The sequence below is a fragment of the Phascolarctos cinereus genome, unplaced genomic scaffold (genome assembly GCF_003287225.1).
Source record: "Phascolarctos cinereus isolate Bilbo 61053 unplaced genomic scaffold, phaCin_HiC Scaffold_4;HRSCAF=312, whole genome shotgun sequence".
NCBI classification, from domain to species: Eukaryota; Metazoa; Chordata; class Mammalia; order Diprotodontia; family Phascolarctidae; genus Phascolarctos; species Phascolarctos cinereus.
Genome location: NW_027555847.1, coordinates 135901136 through 135913677, shown reverse-complemented (window position 1 = coordinate 135913677; position 12542 = coordinate 135901136). Strand labels below are relative to the sequence as shown.

General features: G+C 40.1%; 1 protein-coding gene across 2 annotated transcripts in view; it reads right to left on the bottom strand.

The window, feature by feature from the left end:
• KCTD5 (potassium channel tetramerization domain containing 5) overlaps positions 1 to 12542 on the bottom strand; it is a 94022-nt gene that overhangs the window by 34543 nt on the left and 46937 nt on the right. For both annotated transcript variants that reach the window (XM_021006772.2, XM_021006773.2), the window contains exons 2-3: positions 8601 to 8709; positions 4985 to 5076 (exon numbers count right to left, since the gene is read on the bottom strand). In XM_021006772.2, the coding sequence (XP_020862431.1) occupies positions 4985 to 5076; positions 8601 to 8709 (201 nt within the window). The remainder of the gene's footprint in view (positions 1 to 4984; positions 5077 to 8600; positions 8710 to 12542) is intronic.

The following is a 12542-nucleotide window of genomic DNA, read 5'->3' as shown; positions in this document are numbered from 1 at the left end:
AACATACTTTTACAATAACGGCAATCTGAAGGAAATGGAAAGTGAAAAAGATCCTGTGGCTGAAAAGTAACCCTTGTATTGCTTTTATAATGATATCAGTGAGTTGGATTTCTAGAGCATCTTTTTTCCCAATAGTTCATAGTACTCTGAGGTAGTCCCCAATTTACCAATGGATTATATGCCAAATGTTCAATTCTAATCCAGTTACATATCCAGAAACTCAGGAAACAGTTTCTCCAGAAACAATGCTATGAAGGGTAGTTTCCCAGATCAGTCCATTATCTTACCCATAATGCAATGGAATATTTTATCCTAAGTTTTTTTAATTGACAATGCCAACCATACAGCCACCCCCATCTTTACACCCCACAAAAGCCCCTTCCAAACCAGCAATAAGGATTCTTCCTCTTTCCTTCGTCTATACAACTATAGCACCCTCCAGAGTCCTATGAAGGAAAGGAGAGGGTTCTGGTGGTCAGAATGGAAGATCCAATGGCTTCTAGGATGACATGAGATCCATGGAGGAGGGAGAGTAAATGGAACAGCATAAGAAAAGACAATGGGAAAAAGGGCTCCTGATACCACTGGGTATAACAGGGGCAGAATAAGGACAGAAGCCAGAGATGGCTGAGGTACCCGTGAGACAGGTGGGCAAGTTTTCCAAAAGCTAAGCTTACTGACACGTAAGGGCTCTCAAAGGAGAAAGGATGAGGGCTTTCAAGGCAAACAAGGTAACAATGCTGCTACAACAGAGATGTATGGGAAGAGGGATTGGGGTAGTAGCTATTCATGAACAGGGATTTTGTATATATTGAGTTTTCTCAGGTAGAGTAAACTTTATACTTGGTAGAAAAAAAATATTGCACTGAGATTCCAAAGATGGCAGACTCATTGTGTAACCTTAGGCAAGTGCTTCTCCTGGGGAGACTTCAGCTTCCTCTTCTGTCAAATGAAGAAGCTGGATGACCCGAAAGGTTCCTTCCAGCTCTGATCACTGGATCTTCCCACAAATATTTAAATATTATGAAAGGGAAAGGTGGCAGTGTACAGAATGGGAAGTAAACTAAAGGTTAGATATAAAAAATAAAAAGATGAGAGAGAACAAACGGACACATCTGGAGGCCAGGGAGACAGAAATTAGTCCATGTCCACAGAAATACCACAAGCCATCAGGTAAAATGAACGGAGCCTCTAGGAAGTGTGAGTGAAAACCTGTCTTCTCTCTTTTGAAGGATATGGGGGGAAGTGGGAGGATATCACTTGGGCATTACAGGGAAACACTTCTAATGACATCCCATTCTTGTTCCTTCAAAATCACAACAATGTAGTTTTCCTGAGAAATATAGTTCATGGGATGTGACACTGTCAAGAAGGTCAAAAAAGCTTTCACTTGGGGCAGGTAGGTAGTATAATGGATAGAGCACCAGCCCTGGATTCAGGAGGACCTGAGCTCAAATCCAGTCTCAGACACATAACCCTTACTAGCTGTGTGACCCTGGGCAGGTCACTTAACCCCACTGCCTACCCAAAACAAAAACAATAACAAAAAAAAAAGCTTTCACCTAAGTGAGTAGTTTGATAATTATATATGGACATACCAGCAGCATTATGAATGGAAAATCAGAGAATAGCTGGAAAACAACAGAAGAGTTTTTGGTAGTTTTGTTGTGTTTTTTGGTTGTTTTTTTTAAAGATGATTCCGACTCTACTATAACAGTGGTGACTTTAAGGAAATGAGCTGGCAGCCACTGCACTGTGAGGGCCCTTGCTAATAGCAGAGCTTGAATTGGCTAGATAGGAAGGGATCAGCTGTGCTTTCAACTGTAAAACTTCCTGGCTCAGGAACAAAGTCTAATGGTTTTGGTGCATTAAAAGATGCAAGGATAGAGCTTAGCACAAAAATACATACTTAATGGACAGCCAGCGAGTCTCTACTAGTTTGGGTCAATGTTCATAGCATGCCTCTCCTATGATCCGCTCAGGAACCTCTCCTCCTTTAAGAGCCCTCTAACAAAATGTATCAGCATACAAACCATGGTAGCTGTCTTGTAGTACCTGCCACTGGGTCATTCTATATGTAACTAGCTCACTGTCTTCCTCTCTCCCTAAATCCTACCCTTATAACAGATTACCTCAATATTCATGCTCATGCTCCCTCAAAAGTCATAGTTTTCTACTTTCCCCAAATCCTATGACCTATTTCCTCTGCTCTACCTGTCATAGAGGGATGATCATACCCTGCATGTCACCACCAACCACAAGTGTTCCACTTCCACGATCAAAGATGCTCTACTTGATCCTAACCAATCATTCTCTCTTTATGTTTCCCCCAAAAACGCCCCTACTGTGACCTCCAATCCTTCTACTCCTCAGTAGGAATTATCCTGCTCTGATTCATTGTTCTCCTTTCCAAATCTCAATCCTACAGTTAATCAGTACGACTACCCACTGTCCTCCTCAACCCCTGAATCCCTTGTGCCCTTGGCCTACTGCCACTCATATTTTACCAGGCCCCACACCTACTTACCTGCTGTTAAAAGGAGCTGGACAGCTTAGCAACTCTGATCAACTCAATGATGTGTGACAATTCCAAAGGACTCATCATGAAGAATGCTATCCACCTCCAGAGAGAAAACTGATGGACTCTGAGTGCAGACTGAAGCCTGTTTTTTTTCCCCTCTCTCTCTTTTTATACAACATGGCTAATGTGGAAATGTTTTGCACAACTTCATATGTATAATGGGTATCACATTTCTTGCCTTCTCAATGGGTGGGGGAGGGTATGGAAGGAAGAAGAGAATTTGGAACTCAAAAATTAAAAAAAAAAAAGCAGCAGCACCTTGAAAAAGTCATACAATTGAGCTACCTGGGTCTACTATAAATGTATGCTCCTAACCCACCACTGGTCCAAAATTTCCTATTTGTGTTGAAGGTACCACTATGCTTGCAGTCTCCCAGGTTCACAATCTTGATGTTATTCTCTATCCCTCACTCTATAAACCCAATGAACTAGTTACCAAACACTGCTCTTAAATACTACTTTTTATTTTTGTGTTACTTCCATTTCCCACCGTATCCCTCCCTCCACCCCCTACCAGGGAGTCATCTCTTATAATAAGGAGCAGGCGAGGGCCAGAGGCCCAAAGGAGAAAGAAGCACAGAAAAGATGCCTTCTAATAGCTCTTTGATACCAAACTTGGATATTATTAATTTGACAGCATTCAATTGACTGGTTTTTGGTTGTTCTTTCCGTTTACATTGTCGTACCCATTGTATGCATGATTTCTTGTTCTACTTACTATATTTTTAAGTCAGTTGATCAAAGTCTTTCCATGGTTCTTTTTATTCATATTTATCATTTCTTACACAACAATAATATCCCATTACATTCACCTACCACAATTTCTTTAGTCCTTCCCCAATCAATGGGGTTATATTTTGTTTCTAGTTTTTTGCTATTAAAAGTGCTGTTATAAATAATTTGGTATATATGGGGGCCTTCCATTTTGTCACTGACCTCCTTGGGGTATATGCTTGTCTCTGGCTCAAAACGTATAGACACTTCAGTCATTTCTTTGCATAATTCCTAATTGTTTTCCAGAATGTCTGGACCAATTCACAGCTCCACCAAAAAAGTATTAGTATGGTTATCTTTCCATAACTCCTCCAATGCAGACAATTCTCATCTTTTGTCACCTTTGCCAGTTTGCAAAGTGCAAGGTAAAACCTCAGGGCTGTATGGCAAATCTTGCCACTTCCATCTCCACAAAATCTCCTGTATCCATCTCTTTCTCATTATTCACACAGGTCATCCTCAGCTCTCACCTGGACTATTAAAATACTCTCCTAATCGGTTTCTTTGCCTCAAGCATCTCCCCACTCCACTCCATCCCCACACAGCAGCCAAAGTGATTCTCCTTGATCACAGGTGTTAACTCATTTACTCACACTGCAATGACTCCCTTCTGCCTCTAGGATTAGATATAAACTCCTCATTATACATGACTCCCCTTTCCTTCTTGCCATTCCTTCTTCAGACTACTCCATGCCTTACCTGGGTCTCTGCACTACCTGTCCCAAGGCCAGAAAGGCTTTGTCCTCATCTGTCTCACAGAATCACTAACTTCCTTCAAGATTCAGTCCTAGTCTAGTACTTCCTTCTACACAAAGTCTTTCCTGGTCAACTATTAAGTACCCTCCCTCCTAAATTACCTTGTATTTATTGTGCATTACACGTGTACTTATTTAAGCCTGAGACTCTGAACAACTGTGTAACTCTGGGTAAGTCATTTAATTTCTGTTTGCCTCAAGTGTAAAACAGAGATCATCACAGTATCTATCTCTAAGCAATGTCATGAAGATCAAATTTGATAATATTTGTAAAACCTTTAGCACAGTGCCTGGCACACAGAAAGCACTTAATAAATGACCGTTCCCTTCCCCTCCCCTCCTCCTTCCAGTGCCCAGCACACGCACACACACACACACACACACACACACACACACACACACACACACACACACACACATATATAGACAATAAATAAATCCCAAAGTACGAGAAAAATAGCTGTAATATATGGCATTTTTCTGCCATCTAAACGTGCAGACCATTTTCTTCCATCAGTTCTTCTGTATCTTTGGAACAGTTCTATGAAGAAAAAGAGCAAAGTGAAGATTTCCCTGCCCAAACATCCAATATGTGGTGTGTCCACATGTGAGGTAGAAGGCTTTCCCCAAAGAAAAAGAGTGATGATGACAATGTCACAAAAGGTTTGGTGGACTGGTTCATCAGGGACTGGAATGACTGAAGAGGGAAAAGAAACATTTTAAAACTTGTACAGCCACAATCCACAGGCCTCACTACAGAGGGCAGGACCTAAAGTAGGTCTGCCCAAAACCATCGAAGACCAGAAAAGAGTGAATCATATTGACTTCTTACCTCGGGAGTACAAAGACAGATTAGATTAGTCAGCAGTCTCACCTGTGATGTTTTGCTGTCTCGTTCTCTAATTTTGTCCTTTACAAGTTTTATTAGTGAAGTGATGTTATAAAATTCAGCTTCCTCCAGCACTCCTGGTGTGAGATGAAAAAAAAAAGTCATTTTTTAAGGAACTATGCATAAAGTTTATAAATTGTTTTTAGAAAAGAAAATGAAATGACTCCTTGGAGGCTATTCTTGGTTGACATTTCTTTTAATAAGAATCAATTTTCCTTTGAGGAAACAGCTCTTCCCATCCCTTGACTTTTCCTCCATTTGGAGTCTCTCTACCTTAAAGGAATCTTCAAACCAAGTCCAGAAGGACTGTACAAAATAGACTATTTTGTTTCTTACAGATCATCAAAGAATAGCAAAACAATTCACACACATTCTTCAGAATGCAGACATTTGAGTGACAGGCAATCTGAATACCTGATTCAAGGCCAGAATAATAAAAAGAATAATAAAGCCTATACTTCTTATTTCCCTGGGCAGCTACACAGAATATGATTTTTAAGCACTAAAGAAATTTGAACTTCCATCACTCTCACAGTCCTTATCATTGTCAACATAAACAATACTGAATGGAACAATCCTCAATTCAACAATAGTTAAGCACCTACTATGTGCAGGGCACTGTTCCACACACTAGTGACACAGAGACAAAAATGAACTCTTCCCACTCTGCAAGGAACTTATGTTCTGCTGGAGGGGAGGGGGCAGGCAAGTAACAGATAACACAAATCTTTAAGTCTTGCCTGCCCGCGGAATGAAATTCAAATCATCTACCAGGTAATCAGTACTGAAACATAGTCTAGAGTTTGTGTCCTAACCTCTGATGCTGGTATTAAAGTGAGCTCCCTCAACCAACAGAAACAGAGCATCAGCTGTTCTGCAAATCTAGAGGGCTGCCCAGGGCACTAAGAGGTTAAATGATTGCCTCAGTGTCACACAGTCAATATGTTTCAGATTTGGGACCATCCCATTGTTATGGATCTACTTTGTACAGCACCTTACAATTTTCAAATGGTTTTTCATTACACCTTTCACATGGCTATGAATGAACTGGCATTTTGTTGCTGAGGGGTTTTGTCATTTGTTAAAGAGTTTTTCCTCCATCCTTCAGTTAGAAAAGGGCAAGATATATTTAAATAATAATACACCCCAACTGGTTCACATATAAGACACTCAAGAAAGAGCCATTATAATTCCCAAATGAACACCCTAAACTAAAGGGAGTCTTCTGCTAAGAAACATCCATTTTGACAATGTCTTTAAAAGATCTTTGTTTAGAAGAGATACTATAACATCAAGAGTTTTCCAAATTAAAGAAACATTACTAGAAATATCACAAAAGCTTTAGAACTGAAAAGATTTATCCTCCCAAAGAAATCTATTAGAGCTACCAAGTCTAAGTACCACTTCTGGGAAGAATGAAGACAGAATAAAAAGAGTATTACAAGTTGTCCTTTTAGGCCATCTCAATAGAGAAGGCCTCACCTCCAAGGTTGAGTTACAAAACTGGTCAGCAAGGGTTGGGATTGAGCTTGGTCTATGTACAGAGGATCTGGTTTCCAAGACAACCATGGTTGCCATTAACTAGGGTAAGGTAACACACATTACACATGAAAAACCCTTGGAATTAAGATCAAAAGACCTGGCCAGATCCTGATGCTACCACTTACCAGCTTTGTGACTCTCAGTCTCAATTTCCATTATCTGTAAATGGCTGTAGTTCCTACTTCAAAGAGTTGTTCTGAGGATCAATGAGACAGCCCAAAGGTACAAAGTAACTGATACTTATACAACATTTTACATTTTAGAAGGTGATGTCCTCACAACAATGCAAGTATTTTCCCCACCTTACAGATTTCCCCTTAATAAAAGGATTTGTTCTGTGAGGTTTGGATTCAGTCAAAGGGCCACACTCGAGGACTTAGAGGGCCACATGTAGCCTTGGGGCCACAGGTTCCTCATCCCTGTACTAAACCTTAATGCTCTGTAATTATAAGGCACCATATAGTAACCCAAGATATCACTATTACTGGTACAGAACACAAAAAAGAAATCGAACCCCCAGTACACTGGGAGTTCCCCTATGGATGACTTATGGGAAAACACAGACAAGAATGAGAGAGTAAGTAGGTATAAAGTGGCTGTGATCTTCATTAGTAGAGGAAATACAAGAAAATCACAGAACCAAAGTAATAAAGCATTCATAATAACTAGTGATGATGATGACTATTATTTATTAGTTAATTCAAGTCTGGAGGTGTAGAGACCCACAGACATGATACAAAGACACCATAAATCAGTAGTCTATAAAAGTAGTAGAATTTGTTCCTAAAGCAATAATCACTCAAAGAGAGAAACAAATACAATGTATACATGGACAATGAAACGTTATAGGCTTGCTATGCACAACAAGCATATCTTGAAATGAAGAACAGAAATTGATAAATATTAGCTACTAGGAAGCAGTTCTGAGTATGAATCATACGGTAAAAAAAAAAAACACACACATGACCAGTGGGTTTAGAAACAGGGGAAGAGGATAAGGTGAAACCTAAAATGTAAATGGATTGGTGAACATTTTAGCTGTATGATAAAGAAAGATGAAGTAAAGAAACTGGTAAAGCTAGGGGTTCATCTTCAACCATTAATTGTCTAATACGTGGAAAGCACTATATAAAGCAAAGAGATGTTCAAAGAGATAGAACCTGAAAACTTGAACCATCCTGAGATGTACCTGGCACTATTTTTCCTAAGTTAAATATCAGTCCATTTAAATAGCATTTAAACACTACACCAGACTTGCAAACATACAGTTTCATTTATAATTTCTTCTTTTTAGTGGTGGTATCAAATATTCGTGGTGTCACAGACATTCCAAGTGTCTTTTGCCACTTGCAAGCGTTTCTTTCAAACCAGTCAGGAAATGAGGGCCAAATACAGTATCTAAGTATGATGTCTTTATTATCTATTTTTATCCAAAGAATCTATGAAATGGCATAGGAGCTCTCCCTTTCCAAACAAACTTCTAGAACCACTACTTTTTAATACAGACTCTGAAATTAACTGAGGTCAAACCATGATCATAAGGATTCCTGGTTGAAGAAATCTGAGCAGAATTTAAAAGTATATTCCTATTTCAAATGATCTGGAACATTTAATTCAGAAAGGTACTTTGGAAACCTACATGAATATGAGCTGTTGTTATCTGAAAAGTCATTCACTTGTTCAAAGTACTAAGATTCCAGACTCCATCTTACTTATTTATATTTAAGAACATGAGTATGTCTACCACCAAGGTTATGAATTTCAAATCAAAAAGTGAATTGAAACAACCTACTCATTATCAGTTCGTGCTAAGAAACTACTACTACCATATTTTAAACCCTTGCAAGAAGAACTTCAATCTGGCATCACCAAATTATTCTAATAGACAGAGAAGGATGCAAAGTCTGAGACGTGGGTACCTGCCCTAGTCTGGATGACCCTTTCCTTCGGGGAAGCAGGGTATTAATTAGCATTTTTGTCTTAGAAACATTATGAGGACCCCAGTCACTCTGACCTTATTTCATCAAGGGAAACATGAAGCAGAAAGTGTTCAACTTACCCTCCTCTGCGAGGTCCTTATTAATGACCAGTTTTCCATGTCTCAAATAGTTCAGGACTGGCCCAAAATAGGTGGGATCTCTGTCTATTAAATAGGCACCTGTTTCATCCTACAATAAACAAAATATTGGTGAAATAAATTCCAATCAATTCAATAAACATTAAGGATCTAATATGTGCATAACATTAAGCTAGGTAAAAGGTACAACCAAGGTGGTCTGAACATGTCCCTGTTCACAAAATCATAATGTTGGAGGGAACCTCATGTTACCTATGATCCAGGCCAACCCATTTCTTAATGTAAAATTCAACCTCCATTTGAACTCTTCCATTGAGGAGGACTTCATTATTTATCATGAGGCAGCCCATTCTGCTTTAGATAATGCCAATTAATTGTTATAAAGATTTCCTGTCTCTGAGACTAAATTTTCCTCCCCTAAACTTCAATCCATTGTGGCTACCTCAGCCCCTTGGGGTAAAGCTGAATAAACTGAATCCTCACCTACATGCAGCACTAAAAATTCTGGAACACACCTTCTCCTCAGTGGTCTTTTCTTCCTGTTAAACAGTCTCAGACCCTCTAACAGCACCTAATTAGTATCACTCCTAAGATGTGGTCCCTGGAACAAAAACACAACACCTAAGATGTGGTCTGACCAGACAAAAGCACAACAGGACAGTGGTCTTCCTTATTCCAGACACTCTGATTTCTTTCATGCAGCCCATGATCACATAAGCTCCACTGGCTGCTCTGCACACTGATGACCTGAACCGAACTTAGAAACACCTCCACAACTCTTCCACACAATCTTGCTTAGCCATGTCTTTCCCATCTTGTATCATGTAGTTGCTTTTTTGGATCAACTCTGCAACATTCTCCAGGATTACCCAGGAGTTTAGACAGGCAACATGGCATACAGACTATGTAGTGAAAAAGACTTCAGTTCAAATCCTACCTCTGACAGTACTAGCTGGGTGAATATGGGCAATTTCATGGGTTAACCTTTCAGTGTGCCAAGCAATCCTCTAAAACTCTAACTAACAGATAAGTTGCTGATCTTCATCAGTGGAGGTAGTTTTCCCTTCAGGAACTCCTTATACCAATGAATCTATAAATCAGGACCAAAAGTAAAAGTGAGAATTAGAAAGGACTTTAGTATTCATCTAGTCCATAGGTTCCCAAAGTTATCTGGCCTACTGCCCCCTTTTCTTTCTTTCTTTCTCTTTTTTTTTTGGCTAGGCAAGGGTGGTTAAGTGACTTGCCCAGGGACACACAGCAAGTGTCAAGTGTCTGAAGCCAAATTTCAACTCAGGTCCTCCTGACTCCAGGGCCAGTGCTCTATCTACTGCACCACCAAGCTGCCCCAATTGCCCCCTTTAAATAAAAATTACTCAATGCCCCCCACGGAAATCTTACAAACTAGGAAAGAAGTCTCATATTAAGTGTACAACTGCACCCAAGGCTACCATTGCCCCCCCCCGGATCATTCCAGCACCCTCCAAGAGGTGGAATTACCCACTTTCAGAACTTTTGAATTCTAGTCCTACTCTTTGATTTTAGAGATAAAGAGAGAAACCCAGAGAAGTAAATTACCCAACCAAGATCGCAGAGGTAAGTAGTGAGTAGCAGAGGTGGGATCTGAACTCAGTGCTCTTTCTATTAAAAGACACTGCCCCTGGAATGAGTGACGGAACATAAGGCAAGGCTGAGCACTTATAGGAGATACAGAAAAAGAGACTGTAGAGGTCCTTGAACACCAAAACCAGGGCCTTAAATTCAAGTAAGTTCCAGCAATAACATTTCTGTCCCAGTCATAAATCAGGAATATTACTTAGGCATGATGTAAAGGGTGGGCTGGAAAGGGAATAGATTGGAAGCAGGAAACCTAATAAGGAATTAGAACATTAAGTTTGACAACGAATTCACTAGAATGAACACTGAAAATGTATACCCTTTGTTACTCTGAAAGATCATGTCATTTCCCTCTGAGTTTTCCCTTCTATGCCTTAACCAACAGGCTTCATGAAGTCTTGTGGCCAAGAAACTTAAGAGGCAGACTTTCTGGTGATGAGCTTCTTTGAACATAAGCTGGTCCCTGAACATCAGATACAAAATTGGTTATGGAGCCTACAATCAAGGCTCCTCCAACTTCAAAAAGGACCTGCCAGAGCTTGTATTCCACTAGAATAGCTTATAGATCTAATATGAACTAATAAATGAGTATGCCGTTTCTAAGAGGCCAAAATCAGTTTATGAAGTCATACGAATAATCTTTATTTGTAGTAAATTTTTCCTCGTAAGGAATGTGCAGTGCTATCTCAAACCACCAAATTTCTGAATCTTATTGTGCTACGCAAGGTAAAGTAGATACACTCCGTTTCTTAGTTAAGAAGACTTCTTAATAGGAACCTACAGTCCTGCGGGAGGCAAGACAAGACATCTCCCCTTAGGAACCTACCTATCTATGAAATTATACAAGATGGGGAAATTTGAGAGGGGGCCACAATTTACTTGTTTCTCCTTATTTCTACTCTGGTGGAGGTTGTAGTTTTTTAACATCGTACAAGTCCCCAAATTAATAAAACTTAAATTCTTCATTCATAAATGTATAAATTACATTATAAATTCTTAAGAGCACAGGAGTTTGGCTTAACTTCTAACTGGCACTGAAAAGGTGCTAAGAGGGCAATGTGATTTACGTTCTGATTTCTGTCTGTATTTTATAGAGGCACTGACTGAGGACTCACTGATATTCAGTCAAAGGACCTAAAAAACGAAGGATACTTAGCCCAGATAAAGAAGACTTCTTCTTGTTGAGCCGTTTCAGCCATGTCTGACTCTTCATGACTCATCTGGGGCCTTTCTGGCAAAGCTACTAGAGAGATTTACCATTCCCTTCTCCAACTCACTGGACAGATGAGGAAACTGAGGCAAACCAGGTTAAATGACTTGCCCAGGGTCACACAACTAGTGAGTGTCTGAGGGTCGATTTTGAGGAAGATGAATCTTCCTGATTCCAAGCCCAGTACTCTATTCACTGCGCCCCCTAGCTCACCACGGAGAAGACTAAGAAAGTACATAATCACCATCTCAACATATGTGAAAGGCGGGCAAATGGATGAAGGAACATATTTACTCCATTCGGCACCAGAACAAAGAACTAAGGCCAATACGTGGAAACTACAGGAATACGATCAGTGCTCTTTAAATATGGAACCCCGAAGATAACGGTGGACTTACTATCATTGGAGGTCTTTAAATAGAGTAGACTTAAAGACCACTTGGAAACAGAGAAGATTATTCTTCCCACAATCACAGAATTTGGGCTGGAAGAGAATTCATCTGCTCTCCAGTCCAATCTCACAGCCAAAAGGAATCTTCTCTTCCCATCCCCAATAACATACATGACAACTGGTCATCCAGGATCTGCTTTGAGGACCTCCAAGGAGGGAGCATTCACTACTCTGGAGGCATCCCATTCCACACATGGACAATTCTCATTGGTAGGAATGTTTGCCCGACATCAAGCCAAAATGGACCTCTCTGAAACTTCTACCCACCACTCCTGGTTCTGTACTCTCAAGCCAAAAAGAAACAAACCTATTATCTCCTCCACATAATAGGCCTTCAAATACTTGAAGACAGCTATCACATCCCCTTTTCTCTGATCCAGGATAATTCCATCCCCACTTCCTTTGGCAAATCCTCCATATGTCATAGACTTAAGGCCTTCATCATCCCGGTTGCCCTCCACTGGACACTCTCCAGCATATCAATGTCCTCCTTAAACGGTAGCACCCAGAACTGAACACAGTACTCCAGATGAGAGCTCACTGACTGATGAAGTCAGAATGCACTGAGAGTATAACATTCCTATTCCTGAAGCTACACCTCTCTCGATTGAGCTCAGGAACACGTTAGCTTTGGCTGTCACATAACACT